The 20,199-nt window shown below is 38.3% G+C and overlaps 1 protein-coding gene across 29 annotated transcripts in view; it reads right to left on the bottom strand.

Moving 5' to 3' along the window:
* LOC134532555 (protein polybromo-1) overlaps positions 1–20,199 on the bottom strand; it is a 100,503-nt gene that overhangs the window by 36,369 nt on the left and 43,935 nt on the right. For all 29 annotated transcript variants that reach the window (XM_063369174.1, XM_063369217.1, XM_063369156.1 and 26 more), the window contains 5 exons: positions 18,558–18,782; positions 16,074–16,250; positions 11,047–11,208; positions 5,950–6,110; positions 2,947–3,119 (listed from right to left, as the gene is read on the bottom strand). In XM_063369174.1, the coding sequence (XP_063225244.1) occupies positions 2,947–3,119; positions 5,950–6,110; positions 11,047–11,208; positions 16,074–16,250; positions 18,558–18,782 (898 nt within the window). The remainder of the gene's footprint in view (positions 1–2,946; positions 3,120–5,949; positions 6,111–11,046; positions 11,209–16,073; positions 16,251–18,557; positions 18,783–20,199) is intronic.

Here is a 20,199-nt window from a genome sequence, read left to right as displayed (position 1 = left end):
TAGGGTGAACGCTTATGTAAACCAGTGAATTTAAATGATTTAGCGGTTATTTCGCGAATAGATGGTTTATTGTGGAATTTCGCATATAATGTAATTTTGGTGGCATTTCGCGGTATTTCGCGTTATTTCGCGGTTCGCGAAAATTTCCGGGCCCTATGTATATGTGTTTGAATTCTAGCCTATCACTGAATGAATCCGCGATTTTTGCAGGTCTCTACCGATCACTGTACTGTAGGGCACCCAGTAGACACCCGCACCCCCTGGCTTATCCTCTTCATCCTCCTAGCAATGATAAAAATTCCATGGCGCTACGTATGTCTTCCTGACGCCAGCAAACAATTGTGATATTGCTTGCTCGTGGACATGCTGCCCTCTCTGTTTCTGTTATCACGACTTTGATTTGCCAGGTTTTAGATCTCTCTTAGTTTTGATAACTGTTTGTTAACGACTTAATAAATTTTTTTTTAAACTTCTATTTGGTAAAATTTATGATTTGATTTGGTGAACAATTGTGGGTGACCCACACAATTTTTTTTTTTTTTAAAAAAAAAAAGACTCTGACTAGGCTTTTAGAAACCTGCACATTTTTTTGTATTTATATAAGGTATACAGACTTCTGATTTGTGTAAAATGAGTAGAATGTGGGATTTAAAGAAAACAAAAATTCAAGAAAAATGTTCAGAATCACTAAGAACTTTTCTTCGGCCAGCAAAAGAAAAATATTTATTTATTTTCCTCCAGAGTTATTTAGGGTTATTCACATAGATGGTTTTTATTTTTCACTACATTTAATGATATAAAATAAGAGAAACCTAATACAGAAAAAGTTATATAATATTACAGGTTGATTAAAGACTTAGTAACATAGATTTACTTAATTTCACTAAAAAATAAATATATATATATATTTACTAGAACCGCCAGCCAAATGGTGGGATCTATCAGCACAGAACTCTAACGACTGACGAGGCTACGCAAAAAAAGAAACACCTACTATGAAATTCACACCTAAAAATATACCGTATTGGCCCGAATATAAGGCGACCCCGAATATAAGGCGACCTGCAGTTTCAGGAGGCCAAACAAATGTAAAAATAATTTTTGGTAGAAATTAATGTGAAAATTCATTAGACATACATTTTGTGTTGATAAATCGTTTTTGCATTTATGTATAACAATTAATTTATATTTATCACATTACTTATTTAAAATAAGTTTGAATGGCCTACCCTAAAAGTCAAAAGAAAACAATTAGAAAATATTTACATTTTTAAGTATTACATTAGAAATTTTTTCGTATGTTTACTCTAATGAAGCTGCATAATTGTCATCTTCAGAGCTGTTTATTTGTCTAGAGCTCGTTCCCCGCCGTTCCACCGATGTGTGATTGTGTGATTGTTCATTTTTCACAGTTTACTGTATCTACGAATTTAAAATTTTTACAATGGCTATTAATCACTCTTAAAATACAGCATTTAACTTTCCGTTTGACTTAAGCTACGTATTACCACAGAACAAGGCGTATTACTATTTAGTAGTGTGTTAAACGTAAAAAAAGCAAACAAAGAATGCATCTTGCCGGAACAAAACAAGTGGCTAGCTGACATGATGAAGCATACGGCCATGAATAACTCGGTTCGTGACCACGTATATTTGTCCATATTACTCTCTGACAGAGAGAGTCTGTTCTATGAATTTGAAAGAATAATCTATTATAATTATGAAAGGTTTTTACATAAATAAAGAGTGGATTATTAAAATAGCTTTTGAAGCAACGTACCAAATTCCTGTTAATATGGCGTCTTCGTGCGTGTTCGGCAATGTTCGTTTTACAACAAAGAAATATTGTGGAAAGACAGTTGGCAGCCGTGAATTTCTAAACATTACATCCGAAATGTTTGTAAACGTAAACAATCGTTCTGAAAATAACTGTGATATTTTAGTACAAATATTTCCGTTAAAAATCTGAAGATAAATTACCGTAAATGTTAACACGCGATTGTACACAAAGTACAAATATGAATTGTGAAATAAAAGGTTGCCATTTTGAGATGCTTCAACATTCACGTTTTTACTCAAGAACAAATATTTTAATTTTCAACTTCAAACAATTGTGAATTACTGCAATATTAGGTGGATTTATCGTTTTTCCCCGTGTGAGGTAACAAAGTTTTAGTTAATATAAAAAATTGTGAACGTTTTGTTAAACAATGTTTCTACTGTAGCTTTCAGCTTGGAACTAATGTTTGCGGTTCTGACGTCTTGGGTGCGAAAATAAGGCGACTTCCAATTTTTGCATCTTTCGTTTATGTAAAAATGGTCGCCTTATATTCGGACCAATACGGTAGTTATAAATATAACATTTAAATGTAATAAAGTACTAAAACATATGATTGTACAAATAGCAATCTAACAAAAAATGTGAAAACCAGTATAGATGGCTTTTCTAAATAAAATAATAAAATATCAAAAACTATTACAAAACATACAAAACTAGGTTACCATGACCTTGAACCTACATAATCAGCCGATGTACTACCTTACTAGAAAAACATGGTCATAAAAATACTCTTTAAAACTGGGAAGGGCAATGCTTTTCTTGGGTGTCTTTCCTTTAACGAAAACGACTGCTATATTTGATTTTCAAAACTTGTCGACTTTATGCCAGAGACGACAAAATGTACTTGGTGTGAAAAATGGTATATTTTTGACGAATAGGAGTTGGGGTGGGTCAAAATGTTTATTTTTACGACCCCCCCCCCCCCCCCCCCCCCTATCCGCCCAATTAAGACTTTATTCCTGGGAATCGTGAAGGGTCTTAACAACAAAGTTTTACTATAATTTACTCAATTAAAAAAAACAACATATGTTCTCCACGACATAAATTACCACCATTACCACCTCTGGCACGGCGTTGTGTCGGTCTGGCGACGCAGTTATACTCACAGGATATATATTCGCCATGTTCGAGCACAGCGCACTTCCCAGCGATGTTCTCCACAGGGTTGGTGTCTTCGAGTGTGCTGAGGAACACTTCTTGCTTGTAGAACAAGCGGGTGGGCGCGTGAGGTATTTCCGGTGGCGTCACCAGCCACGGGCCACGGAAGTAGCACACTCCACTGCAGAAAGAAAAGAAAAAAAAAAAAAAACCCCGCAATACGAAATACACTAAAAAAAACAATGTCGCTACTTCAATTGCACTAAACACATCAGTTTGGTTTAAAATTACTTCACCCATCAATTCCAAGTGAAGAGGTTAACTTTTCTTCAAAGTGTTATAATAAGCCAAGTTATAATTATGTAATATACAATTTGGTATTGTAGCATTGCAGGCCCTAACCCTCCCAACATAAAATAGTAGTATGTTTAAAACTTGCTCCAGATGGTCTCACTGTTTTGCACTCGTGAGCGCGGGTGTGTTTATATTACAACTGAAAGTTTATAAAAACAATTTCCTACACAAAGTTGATGCTTAAAATCAATTTTTTTTGTATGAAATTACTTACCTTCAAATACTATACCTAAAAATGCTATTCTATCACATAATAACACAGGTTTTTGTAAAAATAGTTACTACATATAAAGTATTAATATTCAAAAGAAGGGACATTTGTGGTTTAGTATGTATATTATAACAGTTTTTTAAGACAACTTCTTTACTTCAAAACTAGACCCCTTAGCTTCGCACGGATGCAATAGACTAATATGGTGTTATCTTTACTACAGTGAAACCCCGTATTTGATTTCTCAGTACATATTTACATTTTCCGCAGTAAACATTTTCTTTAGGTTCCATTTATGTGTTATTAAATGTGATGCAATACTTTAATTCAAATTACATTTCGGAAATTATTATCTTGTTATTATTAGTCTCGTAAACGAAGTAAAAACTGGTTTTTTATTTACATTAAACTTGTTTAAGATGTTCTCGCCCAATATGATTTCCCATTAAATAAGTTCATATGTTTCAGTTCCAACATTTTCTCCATACAATGTATGATGTACGTTATTATTTCTCATGTTGATGTAGCCCAGTTTATCTCGTCTAACGGGTGTTCTCCAACTGTTACAGCTTTGCACCGCGACATAGTAGGTGTGGCTCGTTGCACACTTGAAAGAAAGCAACCCGCTGCACTTCCCAGTGCGAGTACTCAGCTTGCCTGTGGGTTAGGCAGCCTGCAGAGCTTGAGTGAGACTCAAATAAGAAAGTTCTCGTTCATTTGACTGTTCTGTGGCACTGGAATATCCGCCCGGGGCTTATGCATTCTGTGTAGTTTTGGTGAGTGGAGTAAGGAATATTCTGGTTTTTCTGTTTTGTAAAGACAGTTTCCCCTGGAGGGGTACATTAACCCCAGTTTTTCATAAGTCGAGAGAGACCGGCACAGACGCTCCAAGACACTGCACCGCCACTATGACAGACCCCCCAGCAAAGCTCTACCTGTCCACTGTGCTGACCTAAAGACAATGCCATCATTGGGGTACCGTGTTATCTCGCATAATAATCGCACATTTTATTCTAAAATCAAGTTTGAAAAGTAGGGGTGCGACAATTATGCAGAAATTTTTTTTTGTTGGATAGAGTTATTCATAAAAACAAAACCCATTCATGGAAAGTACGTTTATTTAAAAAGTGACGTATAAAAGTGCACGCCAAACAATTTAAATTAATAAGTCATGCAACAAAAACCTTTCAACTTTAAATAGAAAAACAAAATCTGTAATCCAAATTCAAGCTGAACGAATGAGTAACTATCGCCCTAATACAAACACCACGAAAGAGTGTGGGCCATCAGATGTAGTTAACTTGGCACTCAACAGAGAGCGAGAGTTTGTATGCACTCGGCGAGATATCGATATTCGGCTACGTGTGCGCGCTCTATACGGGAAGCAACAAAACCAAACAGTAATGATTGCAACGAGCGCTGGCTACATTTTTGTAAGCGGTACACCGCGGCAATGCAGACAAACAGAATAAGGTTATAACGTTTAAAAAGTATTTAAAAGAAAATTTACACATCAGACAACTTTGTATTTCCGTTAATTAAATAGTAAGAGGTAATGTCCGAATAAAAATTAGATTTCTATTTTAAAATATATTGTTTCATATGGAAAAAATACCCACACAAAGCGCTCGGAATCTAATAGTGGGACCAAAAATATCATGTGATGTTTACGCAAGATGTTTTATTTTATCCAAATTTTGACGCCCTAAAATATGGGTGCGACGATTATGCGATAAAAGTGGGTAAGCCTTGTCACTAGGAACCACAAATGAGGTGTTTGGATGACATCACCAGTACCGGAGGTCCTGGGTTCGAGTATTGAGTTGACGAGTGTATACTCACTCGGTGAGTAATGAGTAAAGAATCGACTAAAAATCGAGCTGGAGTAAGATAGTGGCAGGGGCGTGGCAGGAGAATAATAAATGGCTGGTATATGAGGTACTTATGATGTTATAGAATTGTCCCTGAAATTACACGTTTTTTTTCTTGAAAAGTGTATATAAGGGGTTTTACTGTTGGGGGCACGGGGTGGAACTAAACATAAAGTTTCAAAAAGAAATGCAAATGGAGGCAAGTACTACAGAAACAGATGATAATACAAAGTGTGCATTAAGCACCCCTCAGAATTTTTTTTCCATTACCATATAAACAGAAGTTAATATTATTTTACCACTCCCTAACAATTTAAACTTCTATTATGTAATTATGTAAATAAAATTAAGATATGCATTGATTCGGGAAACTTAATACATTATTTAACATTATACGTAATACTATTTTATTTCTTGTACGTTATTTAATTTTTGATCCTTGAGACAAAAAGTATGATTCACGAGGTAGATTTAGGATTCAAATTTCAGATTTGGATTAGAGAAAATTGGGGTCTGGCCATCACTAACTACGTACATAGAGAAATTAACAATATGTAAACATTTAAGGTACATACTTTTTGGTAGTCCAGATTGTATCCACTTGCGCAACAAACTGTCTCCCTCCATCAGTTCTGACATATACGCAATCACCTGTCCTAATCAAACAGGCCGGGGTGTTATACTGCTCGAAGTACGTATGACCTTCCACTCCTTGAGGATAGAAAACTTCAATATTCTGCACACACACAAACAAAAAAGCAATCAATTCAACACTCTATGGTAACAAACAATATGGTTCATAGTGTTTGACGCAGTTTTTTTTACATGAATTTCAGACAGGAATATGAATGACTTTAATCTCGGTGTTGGTAATGACATAATGACGTAATGACGGTCGTTGGGGAGCGTTAAAATGAAGTCAGTGAGAGCTGTAACTCCGAAAGTAATAGATTTGCGTGATTTAAACTTTAATTTGCTTGTGAATGAGCACTGAAAGGTAGTTGAGTGGAATAACAATAATGTTACTAACTTTGGTTTTGGAGACATTAAATGCAAAATGCCTAAACAAAAAAAAAAAAATTATATTGGAGAAAAGAAAGAAAACAAGCAAAATCACCCAAGCAGAAGCAATTGAAAATTCAGAGAAGTTTCATCGGTATCAAATGAGGCAAGAATTAGCCAAGAAAAACAGCCAGTGGGCAAAAGAAGCCCCCGAACGAGGCGTAAAATTTACACTCAAGCAAGTCTCAGCTGTCTACCTCGCGAGAAGCAACAGGGAACGCAGAAAAGTTTTTTTTTGGTAATGCACGTGGATATTCTCTCTGAAGATTCTGATGTTGATATGGAGTCAGTTGAGCCAGTGGTTGTGTAATGGGCCTAGTCTGTCTTGGTTTGGTGTTGCAATTTCTCTGGCATGGCCACCTGACTATCAAGTAAGATGTTCATTAAATTCATGTCAAAAAATAAATTTCGTTAAATTATTTTATTTATTTTATACACAACATTCCCATTCAGCACGATGGAAATTAATGAAACAAACCCCTGGCAGCTGTAGTCAAAAAAAACAGCAAAGCCAGAATTTTTTACTACTAAATTTAATTCTTTAAAACATTCTGCAAAACTCTTCACCACAAATGATAAAAAAAATAAAAAAATAAAAAAGCATTTCCCATCTGCATTAGACAGCCTTAAAATAACGTACTACTTCCTAGAGCAACATACAATGATTGAAAATAATAATAATTTTCTGTAGGAAAAAGGATTAAACTATTTGAGGTTCAAGTCTCGTCAACATCAGAGAAAACCCACCAGCTCAAGGCAATGTCCCCCACATTTCCCACTTGCAAAGTGTCCAGGGGTCCGACCCCACTGGGAAACACCAGATCAACTATGTGGGAGGCGAGTGACAGACTAGGCAACCACCGCGACCTCTTTAGAGGTTAAAGACTGCTTCAGCATTCACTTCAATTAGACGCGGAAAACCATTCTGGAACAAAAACACCGCCAGTGCATGCGACAGGCATGAACCCTCCACCTTCTAGATAGGAATCAAGTATGCTACAACAAAAGGTCTTTAATCCAGCATTCTACGGTTCGGTACAACTTGCAATCCGGCACTCATTGAGCTTCTCTTTTCAGATGAATTCCGGTTGCTGACTCAAGTTTATACATAGTTACTGCCTGTTTTCATTTTAACATTGTTTCTTGTTTCACAGTTGGTATTCCCATTAAAACTATATTGTAGGGATGTGCGAAAGTGACTTTATCCACACGAAATGAAAGTGAAAGAAAATTTATCAAGTTTCGCGAAAGTGAAACGAAAATGAATTTTTCTATGAGATAAATATATTCTTAACGAAAGTTAAGCGAAATTTTTTAATTAACAAAGAAAAAAGTGCCCCAAAATTTGCTCTTCAGTAATAAATTCTATTACATAAATCATTTTGGTACCTTTTGATATATATATATAAATATTACTATTTAATATAATCAACATCCACCCTAGACCACACAACACAGCCCCATGTCACTCGTAAATTACAAGAATCAATCCAGATCTTTCAGCGCACAGACTATTTCCTTTACAGTCGTAATGTCGCAGTCTATGATAATATATTTATCACGTGCATGGTACTGATGAAAAAACACGTGAATACTGCGGAACGGCCGCCATCTTGCACCACTGTCACACATGGCTAGCTCAGGAAGCTGTAGACCAGGCAAGGGACATGGTCAAAACAAAACATAACAAATGGTTGCTGCCAAGTGGTCATTACATGCAGTGACTTGTTCACCTTTTTGTCTAATTGGCTGTATATTATGAGGATTTTATATGCCAGTCAGAGTATGTAAAATTTAAATAAAGCAGACGACAATGTTTTTGTTTGGCTGTGCGCGAATAAAAGTAGGTACGTTCTTTGTTTATGTGTATACGGTAAATACTAAATAGTGTACTAACAGTTCTGGAATGTATGTTTTACGAATATAGTACCTACACTACTGTTTGAAAGCAAATGAATCAGGTAATTTTTCAAATATTGCATGATTTTGTTTTGATACCTAGGCCTACTGTAATCACGGTTTAATTTTGTTTACTTTATCTGCCATGTTTGTTCAAATTATGATTTTACCGTATTTTCATTAATGTGAGTTTTTTTCATCACCACGTAAATTAATCTTAATGTAAATCTTTTTTCTAATTAATGTATTTATATGATTTGCATTTGTTATTACATTATTAGTAATAACAAGCAAATCATATAAAGACATTACAGTAGAATCTCAGTGCTAAGTACTTACAGGTACCTCAAGTTTTTGTACTTAGTACTGAAACATGCATACATATCTTTACAAAGCAAAGAGAAAAAAGTACCGTATTGGCCCGAATATAAGGCGACCCCGAATATAAGGCGACCTGCAGTTTCAGGAGGCCAAACAAATGTAAAAATAATTTTGGCAGAAATTAATGTGAAAATTCATTAGACATACATTTTGTGTTGATAAATTCTTTTTGCATTTATGTATAACAAATAATTTATATTTATCACATTACTTATTTTAAAAAAAGTTTGAATTGCCTACACTAAAAGTCAAAAGAAAACAATTAGAAAATATTTACATTTTAAAGTATTACACTAGAAATTTTTTCGTATGTTTATTCTAATGCAGCTGCATCATTGTCATCTTCAGAGCTGTTTATTTGTCTAGAGCTCGTTCCCCGCCGTTCCACCTATGTGTGATCGTTCATTTTTCACAGTTTACTGTATCTACGAATTTAAAATTTATACAATGGCTATTAATCACGCTTAAAAAACAGCATTTAACTTTCCGTTTCACTTAAGATACGTATTACTATTTAGTATTGTGTGTTAGATGTAACAACGCAAACACAGAATGCAGCTTGCCGGAACAAAACAAGTGGCTAGCTGCCATGGTGAAGCATACGGCCATGAATAACTTCGGTGACGTGATCGCGAATATTTGTCCATATTACTTTATGACAAGAGTGTCTCTGTCCTATGAATTTTAAAGAATAATCTATGATAATTATGTTGTTTGAAAGGTTTTTACATAAATAAAGAGTGGATTACTGTGAAATTATTAAAATAGCTTTTGAAGCAACATACCAAATTCCTGTAAATATGGCGTTTTCGTGCGTGTTCGGCAATGTTCGTTTTACAACAAAGAAATATTGTGGAAAGACAGTTGGCAGACATTACATCCGAAATGTTCTTTGTAAACGTAAACAATCGTTCTGAAAATAGCTGTGATATTTTAGTACAAATATTTCCGTTAAAAATCTGAAAATAAATGACCGTAAATGTTGACACGCGATAGTACATAAAGTACAAATTGTGTAATAAAAGGTTGCCATTTTGAGATGCTTCAACATTCACATTTTTACTCAAGAACAAATATTTTAATTTTCAACTTTAAACAATTGTGAATTACTGCAATATTGGGTGGATTTATCTTTTTCCCTGTGTGAGGTAACGAAGTTTTAGTTAATATAAAAAATCGTGAACATTTTGTAACAATGTTTCTACTGTAGCTTTCAGTTTGGAACTAATGTTTGCAGTTCTGACGTCTTGGGTGCGAAAATAAGGCGACTTCCAATTTTCGCATCTCTCGTTTATGTAAAAATGGTTGCCTTATATTCGGACCAATACGGTATATAAAAAAATAGCTACAGGAGAGCTGCAATGCCATATGTATTCGCAACTACGACTTGCTTTTTTCCCCTTGTCTAGTTCTCTGAGTATATCCACTTTTTCCTTAAGCGTGAATTGCTTTTGTTTCTTTTTATCTCCAGGATCATTCATATTGTAGCACAAATACAATGCGGTGTCTAAATAACGTAACCTGAAAATAAACTCAACAATTACAATAAACAATCCCGGCACAGACTTCAAACAGTATTTTTAGCGTAGCGTAACACTTTTGTCTGAATAATTAATACTTCTCTCAAACCTCCGTCTTTCGATGTATCGAATGGTGTTGTGTTGCTCACGTCACATACTACGTACGGTATAATCTATGGTTGTGCGCGCAACTGTTTGTTAACTTTGTTTTGAGAATTTAGAGGTTAGAAAATACGTTGCGGTGGTATTTGTGTATCTTTGTTCTACTACATTAATCATTTAGCTGGAAATTTATTTACCAGTTTAAGTAAATTTTGGTGTAGTAATGCCACGCTACTAGTAGAATTTATACGTTATAGTGAAAATATGATACTTTAAACTGAAACCGTTTTGCATGGCGAAGATACGATTTTTGGCGGGGACTTAAAAAAAACTCGTTAAGTGAAATATACTTTATAATAAGGTACGTTATTGTACCGGTATTATACTGTACATTTTTATTAAATTACGAGTTCTTTTTCAACTAGAACAAACAAACTTCGGTAAGCTATTGAACTTTCGTTTGGCTCGAAGTATTTCGCTAAAAACGAACTTCGACAGATGAAATTCTTACCGAAATCGAAAATGAAAGTAGCAAAATTTCGATTACGGTATCGGTATACCGAACATTCGCACAACCCTACTATATTGACAATTAATTTTGCAAAATTTCTAATCTGGCATGGCCGTCGTGTTGAAAGGCCTGTTGTCGAGCTAGTAAGTGTTTCCGACTGTAACCGCCCGGCATCAACATCAAGAACGCATACTCACAGGTTTCTCCTTCACAACAAACTTCTCCCTCTCCTCCAGTTCGGCGATCTCTTCCTTGTGCTTCTCCACTCTCTCTCGATACACGGACATGATGCGTTTCGGCTCCAACACCTCCTCCCTCGGGATGAGCTTGAGGTTCTGGGTCGTGATGAACGGCCACACCTGGAGGGACAAGCATTGATGAGCGGAGTCTCTGTCGTCAGACATGTCTGACAGGAAGAAAAATGTAACGGTAAAATCTTTATACAACCACTTTTTTTTGTTGCAAGCTGAAGCACATATGAATCTCTACTCTAGATCCACCCTAGACAGCAAAACCATAATCCCGCACATCCGTGAGTTAACGGTGAAAAAAATATCTAATTTCATTTAATGAAATAATCTGTTGGGAGAACTTAAATAATTGACACCTTGTCTCCTACAGTTAAACTAAAATTTAACCTTTCTCCCATTACCACCAAGGGACATCCAACAATAATTTGTGCCCCTAAATAACGGACCCAATAATGCTACGCAAAGCACTGCCATTGTGAAAATATGTTTAATTTAGGAGTGGATTAAATGACTATTCACAATGAAAAATAATTAATTCAACCAATCAAAACATTGTCTACGTTATGCACTCCATTGGGTTATGTACTATATATGTAAATACTGATTAAAATCCCTCATGGTTTTTTAACATTTCCCATTTGACGCGTGCCCGCCCTTCCTATATTAAATATCACGTTACTTTAAGTGATAATTAAACCCAAAACGAGTTTAATTAAGTTCAGAAGCAATTCAGGGAAAAATGTATTTCGGCAATAGGCCTACTCACGTAATATGCGGCAACGAATCTGTGCGACGTTGTAGGTTATAAACAAAGCGACAAACAATAGAATAATTCATTAAAGCAACCAACTATCTTCGCCCTTTATTTTTCACGTCGCTATAACCACACATATTAATGCACTTCAGAATATAATAGTAAATATGGACGAGTTATGTATACAAATGGATATTTTTCTCTTGCCGCAGCTAAACATGTACATTGTGACGCCATCTTGTGACCGGCGAACTACCAACTGTATTTATATTTTATAAAAAGTATAAATTTAACTAATTAAGTTGTGAAAGAAAGTTTAAATACTTTTTAATACATAGGATTGAATATTAATGTAGGTACATATAATTATTTATGCCACGTTTATCTTTTCATTTTAATTATTAATATCTAGTTTATACTTCCACCACCAGGGCAGGGAAATTTCAGCGAGATTCATGCGCACGCATCTCATCCCTTCCAAAGAGGAGTCAGTTCGCCCCTCCCTTCATTTCTCCCTATATAAAGGCGAGGTCATCCACCTGAAAGTCAGTTGATCGGCCCGACGGCCAGTGAGGCTGGATTCCGCCCACTGGTCATAGGACGATCATAGGGGGAGCAGCAGAACTACTGGCTATCCGTTTTCTGCTGCTCGCACCCCTCCTTCGCGAGTTAGGCCATCCGAGGACCTATCTCGGCCTAGGGAATTTGTCTCCCTTCCCCCTCCCCTTTCTGGACGATAGGGTGTACCGTGTATAAATTCTATGTATGTTGTAAAAGCCGATGCAGGCAACAAATTGAACTGTTTCGACAATTCAGGTCAATAAAAGTTCCGTGGAAAATACTGACATTATTTTCAATGAATAGTTTAGTCCCATCCCTCACCCCACTAGCTATTCGCCTACACCAGCCGAGTGTGAAACCTGCCGCAAGACCAGCAGCTGGACCTCCTCCTCCACCCGGATACCTGGCTCTCACCCAAGAGAGACATCGGTGCGAGGAGGACCACATCAACAATAAGTTTGGCGCACCAACGTGGGGCCCGTTGATTGTTCTACAATACCCGTGAAGACCCATTGCAAGCTCTACCAGATGGACTAGCCAACAACCCCTGGAATGGACGCCTGCCACCACTCGCAGCTCATAGAAGACTTAACCAACAGCAGGCACACCATGGCCCACACCGGGAACAGCAGCAAGCAGGCAAGTGCTCCTGACCTTCCTACCACCAGAGATCCTCGAGAAGCAGACCCAGACAGCGGAGGGGAACAGCCTCCCCTCCTGGCGCCCAACAACTCACCTACCTGTACATACCCAACGACGGCAGACGCAGTCCATCGACTCTGCGGTGTAGAAGACTGCCCTGGCACCGGAATCCACCAGATCAGCTGTGCTCACTGTGGACTCCTGTTCCATCACTCTTGGCCAGACGAGCCCCGAGAGCACGCCGGACTAGAATATCGATGCCTCGCATGCCAGCAGAGACAATCCTGCTGCAGCATGGAACCAATTAGCTCTAGACCTGATGGGACCTTACCCCAGAAGCACGACGGGTAAGTGCTTCCTACTCGTCACCACAGACCTTTTCTCACGATGGGTCGAAGCCTTTCCCCTCGCTAAAGTTGATTCATTTTCTACTCCAAGATGAAGTGTTCCCTGGATGGGGATACCCCAAAAGCATACTTACAGACAATGGGGTGCAATTCACTAGCAAATTATGGGCCAACACTTGCGCCAAATGGGAACTAGAAACCTGGGCCACTCCAGTTTACCATCCCCAGGCAACCCCTACAGAGCGCCGTAATCAGGAATTGAAGAAAGGGCTCAGGTTGCGTACCACGGGCAATCATCGCCACTGGGATCGCTACCTGGGAGAAATCCTCTTCACACTGCGGCGTAGGCACAATGAAGCAATCGGAACCAGCACCAGCGAATTAAACTTGAGACGACAGATCCAGCAACCTGGAGAATGAAGTGGAGTTCCAACCCCACATACCGCCCTTCAGCGGAGAGATCTGTCTACAAGCTTCCATCAGAGTAGATGCGCACGAAAGGCTCAACTAGGGTACCTAGCCCGCAAGTATCCTACACCGAAGAATCCGCCCAACCACCAGATTGCTGAAGGACAAAGGGTACTAGTCAAGACCCATCCACTCAGCAATAAGCCTAACCACTTCTGCGCGGGATTCGCACCAAAGTGGGAAGGACCCAACCAGGCCTCTGCCAGGCCTCTACCAGCCTCCACAGCGTCGCCAGATGCCGTGGCGGAGCTGCAAAGGAGACCCCAAGGACCTACTAGGACGGTACCGAGAGACGGTTTGGCGGACACCAAACCAACGGCCTTACCAATGGCAGAATCTTACAACCACCGGCAGCAGTCCCAATAGGCGTTCCCAGGAGACCACCGGCAGCAGTCCCAATAGGCGTTCCCAGGAGACCACCGGCAGCTGTCCCAATAGGCGTTCCCAGGAGACCACCGGCAGCTGTCCCCAATCAGGACTTCCAGAAAGCTGAAGAAGCCATATCCGAAGTGATAACCCAGAGACTCGTACAAAACAGAGACTGACAGTTATCTATGTGTAAAGAGTTCCTCCAAGACGTCCTAGCGTCTTCTCCCGTAAAGTAACGCTCGCCACTAGGGGGGAAATTGACGCGTGCCCGCCCTTCCTATATTAAATATCACGTTACTTTACGTGATAATTAAACCCAAAACGAGTTTAATTAAGTTCAGAAGCAATTCAGGGAAAAATGTATTTCGGCAATAGGCCTACTCACGTAATATGCGGCAACGAATCTGTGCGACGTTGTAGGTTATAAACAAAGCGACAAACAATAGAATAATTCATTAAAGCAACCAACTATCTTCGCCCTTTATTTTTCACGTCGCTATAACCACAAATATTAATGCACTTCAGAATATAATAGTAAATATGGACGAGTTATGTATACAAATGGATATTTTTCTCTTGCCGCAGCTAAACATGTACATTGTGACGCCATCTTGTGACCGGCGAACTACCAACTGTATTTATATTTTATAAAAAGTATAAATTTAACTAATTAAGTTGTGAAAGAAAGTTTAAATACTTTTTAATACATAGGATTGAATATTAATGTAGGTACATATAATTATTTATGCCACGTTTATCTTTTCATTTTAATTATTAATATCTAGTTTATACTTCCACCACCAGGGCAGGGAAATTTCAGCGAGATTCATGCGCACGCATCTCATCCCTTCCAAAGAGGAGTCAGTTCGCCCCTCCCTTCATTTCTCCCTATATAAAGGCGAGGTCATCCACCTGAAAGTCAGTTGATCGGCCCGACGGCCAGTGAGGCTGGATTCCGCCCACTGGTCATAGGACGATCATAGGGGGAGCAGCAGAACTACTGGCTATCCGTTTTCTGCTGCTCGCACCCCTCCTTCGCGAGTTAGGCCATCCGAGGACCTATCTCGGCCTAGGGAATTTGTCTCCCTTCCCCCTCCCCTTTCTGGACGATAGGGTGTACCGTGTATAAATTCTATGTATGTTGTAAAAGCCGATGCAGGCAACAAATTGAACTGTTTCGACAATTCAGGTCAATAAAAGTTCCGTGGAAAATACCGACATTATTTTCAATGAATAGTTTAGTCCCATCCCTCACCCCACTAGCTATTCGCCTACACCAGCCGAGTGTGAAACCTGCCGCAAGACCAGCAACTTGGACCTTCTCCACCCGATACCTGGCTCTCACCCAGGAGAGACATCGGTGAGAAGACGACAGCACGTCAATTTTCTGGCGCCCAACGTGGGGCCAGACCAGCAGTTCGACCTCCTTCACCCCTGATGGCTCTCTGTCAAGAGAGGACATCAACATCTTTCTGGCGCCCAACGTGGGGCCAGACCAGCAGTTCGACCTCCTCCACCCCTGCTGGCTCTCTGTCAAGAGGGACATCGGTGAGAGGAGGAGACGGAGGAGACGGAGGACACCACAATTAGTTTTACAAAAATATTTACGGCAATCAAATTAACTGACATCTCCACAACCCAAAATTAAAAATATAGTATTTCTAAAAACTTTTCTCAAACTATTCCTAGTTTATTAGTATTTTGAAGTTGAAATAATGTTTAGAATAAAAATTAAAAATCCTTTTGTAAACTACAATTTATACTAATAATGGAATTGTTTGGGGTAAAAAAATCTTTACATTGCATTAAATTTTATATATGTATATACAGACCTTTATTTTCTTGAATGCTCGCGCTCGCGTGGAGTACCTCGACTCGCACACATACACATCTTTCTCTGCAAAACCTTCTGGGATGGAACGGAAGTAATCCTTCACACTCATCACGCAGCAGACACCGAGAAGCTGGTTCAATGGCGTAGCTTTGTGGACATCACTTTTAAAAACCTCCTGAAAGAAAAACATACATTCACAATACACTGTTGCATAGGCTAATCGATACTAAAATCAAAAATTTACATGCAAGTGACAAGACAAACATTGCAAGTGAAAACAGCAAACTACAGGAAAGCTTCACTATAAAGAACATGAAGGGACCAAAAAATAGTTGAGTTTGTTATACTGAAGTTCTTTATACTGAAACATAAGCATTGTTATAAATATGTATACCGATAAACACATGAAACACCTTAAGTGTTTTAAGGTTCAGTATCTCAGTCATTAGTCTATGGCCGCTTGAAGAACCTGTTCACATACTCTCTGCTGATGCTTTGTCTATGGTCAGGAGACACATTGTAGGCAGAGCTGCCAACCTCAAATCACACCCATCAGTAATGACAATTATATTAAAAAAGTACGCGTAAATCATGCACAATAAATTTTTCCTGAGGAATTATGACACACACAAGAGAAAACAAAGGACAATAATATGCAAAAAAAATTAAAAATGAAGGCCTATGTATATGAATACAATGAAAATTAATGAATCGAAGAAAAAAACTATTTGAACAATACAATCATCTGAATATGTAAGAAATGTCATTAATTTTACAGGAAATTTTCAACCTTCAATTCAAAGTATTCAAAGTTATACTTTTGAACAATTATATTTTTATTTGCTTCTTTTATCCTGGTTGGATAAGAACTGTCTAATAAACAAACAACAGAAGACAAACAAAAGAACTTGTAAACAATAACTCTGCGTTCGTTACTTTCGTTTTTTCAGATGTAGCGAAAAAACTACGATATGGATTTATTGCTCGTCATGACTATAAAATGTTCCGCCTGTTTCTTTAATTCAATGTGCCCTCTACAGTCATCCCTTCCACCATGTGCAATTGAAAAGTCAAACGTGCATACATTACAAAACGCGTGGTGTTCCAAAACATTTGAAGACAAGCATGGCCATTCTTTTGAATAGTTAGGTCTTAGGTCGAAAGTTTTGAAGAATTGCGTTCTTTTTTTTATCCCCCAGATACACGCTTCATTTCTACAACCGGCCGGTAGCCTACAACTCACGTAGTTTCGGTTTCCTACCACGTTCGTGCAACTTTGGATTTCACTGAAAAATTTAAATTAAAAAAATCGAAGGGTTGGGTTAGGTTAGTCACAACATGCTTGTTTTCATTGATTTAGCGGCTGAAGTGGCGTTAATACCGAAACGCAAAACTTCGGAAATCTTCGGAAATTCTTGCAGGGAACCGAAACTACGTGAGTTGTAGGCTTCCCACAACCGGCACTGAAGAACACAACACTATTGAAAAAAGGAAAAAAATTTCACGTCTGTAGACACGACAAAAACAATATGGTGAAAAAAATGAATTTCAAGAAATAAATTAAAACAGCACAGGTTAGCCAAAGTACCGTACAAAAATTATCGTGATGTAAGTAGCCAACAAACGAAAAGTCCGAGAATATGTACTATTTGTATCGTACAACGGACGTAATACCATCCCATTATTATTTCAAAACACGAGAATTAATCTACTCATGTCGACAGTACATGCGCACACATACTAGTTCCGTTATTGTTTTTGTTTACGTACACGCTGTTACGTTTGAATAAGAAAATTAAAAATAAAGTACAAGTTTTTGGATGGTAATTTTTTTCAAAATTTGCCTCAAGGTTGTTCGTTCAAGTGAATATTTTTGTTTCAGGAAGAAACGGACCGTCGTAAAATTCGTTAAGATGAAATAAAATTCAAGGTTATTATATACGTTTTTGGCGGGACCAAACAATGAGTTCGGTTAAGTGAAGTGTTCGTTTAACTGAAGTTCGTTGTACTGGTGCTTTCCTGTACTTCACACATTTGAACTCATTACCTGTATGTACTTAAAACCTTTATGAAAAATTATTCTAGTTGTAGACTTTTCAAGTGCATAATTGTTGAGGGGGGATATAAATATCCTTTGAAAATTTTGCATAATTAGGTAGTTTTCAAAATAACTTTTCTATTAATTTGGGGAAAATATTAATAATTAGAAATAAATAGCTTAAATAAATAAAATATATGAGGTACGAAGCCAATGCTACCAATTCATGACATAATAATATTTTTGTGGTGTTGTGAGTTTTCTTTTGTGAACATCTCTTTTAATGTCTGAACTGTTGTTATCAAACATTTTTCTTTTATCTAATTGCATTTGTTCTACATGACAAATGTATGAAACTAAATATTATTTAAAAATATACTACCTTCAGTTCAAACAGCAGCAGATTTATGAACTGAAGGGCATGAAGCGTCAACCCCACCCCACCTTCTCGAGGAACTTCCGCGTGGTGACGTGGTAGGTCTCGTTCGGGCGGAACAGCACGTTGCCGTACATCATCTGCTGGCCCTCTTGGTTGGTCCACAGCCGCTCGATGTGGATGATGCTGCTCTCCATGCCGCGCTCCTTGGGCTCGACGTACACGAAGTCCCCGACGCGGTACACTTGCTGGTTGAAGCTCATCGAGTCCCCGCCGGCGCTGGCCCCGCTCTCCTGCCGGGCAGCCGCCGTCCACACCACATCAATCACTATCTCAGCACACGTCCGCACCAGCTCAAACATCACCAACTTAAAATAACTTTTCAGTCTATTTTATACATTGCAATATGCACACCAACACACAAAATGAGTTTGCACGGATGTGCACAACAGACACAACAATAACAATAAAAATACAAGATAGAACCACAAACCACTTAAGTCAGAACAAACAATGGACAAACACAGTGACGTTAACAGTTTAATGAAAAAGTATTAAAAGGATATTATACGATAAGCTGCAAGTAAGGTTGCTTGAAAAATACAGTATTTACTCGCATAATGTCCGCAGTAATTTGGCTACATTTTTGACAAAAAAAAATGGGGTGCGGACATTATGAGGTGAAGTGAGAAAAAAAATTTTTTTCCTCAAAATTTTACGTTTTGTGTAGAGTAAAAAAAATTGTTCTCTCATAATTAGTTTAGTAGTAAAGCGCTGGTGACTGGCGACCCTCCACAGCGGACGTGAGAAATGTGACAGGTGTCGAGATAATTGGGTGCCGTCGATTAGTGGAAGACGCCACTCATTTTTTTTTCTTCTCTCACTCGCGTGTGCGCTCTTACATTCAGAAGCAGCAGCCAGCCTACACAAAATAAACGCTTTGCATGAAAAGATATTTTTTTAATCTTTCATTGAGATGGCCACTTACGGCACGGGGCAGATGTCTAATGTCTGCATTAGCCGGCGCCGGCAAGCCTCCCTCCCTGTCCCTTGCCCACTGTGTGTACAAAAAAACCGTGCACATGTACCCCCACCACTTCTCCGCTACCTGCTACCTCCCCTACTTTGTGACGTAGTGTGAGTTGACGTGTACTGGCTTGTGCTATATATAGCCCATCCCCTTGCAACTCGCGTGACGGCACAGGCAGCTGCGCAGTGGAGTGCGAGTTTCTGAGTCCGGACGGTTTCACCACGCTACAAACCCTCTCAGCGACCGCTCCGGGGAAATGAACAACTCAAGGTCAAAGCGACCGCTCCGGAGAAATGAACAACTTAAGGTCAAAGCATTGTTGACAGCATCTGTAATTTTCCATCCCGTTACTGTGCCTTTCAGGGGTGGCCAAGGTTGCTTTGTCTGGTGCGGACATTATGCGATTAAATACAAATTAAATTAAATACTCATTTCTTAAAATTTTTAAAAACATTATTTTATTGTAAAGTTTTGGAACTTCAAGTTTATTAAAATTGGTGAGTCTGTATGAAATTTCAGTATTTCTATTTAAGGTACAGCAATATAGCGACTCTTATGCCAGTGTTATCTAACATATATTTAGAATTAATTTTGAAACTATAAAATTTAAAAACAACAAAAAAATTAATCTAAATATATTTGCCAATCAGCTAAATTTGGGTGAGTAAATTTTTTCTGAA

This window comes from Bacillus rossius, chromosome 1 (genome assembly GCF_032445375.1).
Source record: "Bacillus rossius redtenbacheri isolate Brsri chromosome 1, Brsri_v3, whole genome shotgun sequence".
Taxonomy (NCBI): Eukaryota; Metazoa; Arthropoda; class Insecta; order Phasmatodea; family Bacillidae; genus Bacillus; species Bacillus rossius.
Note: the sequence above shows the minus strand (reverse complement) of the source record. Positions and strands in the feature narration are given on the sequence as shown.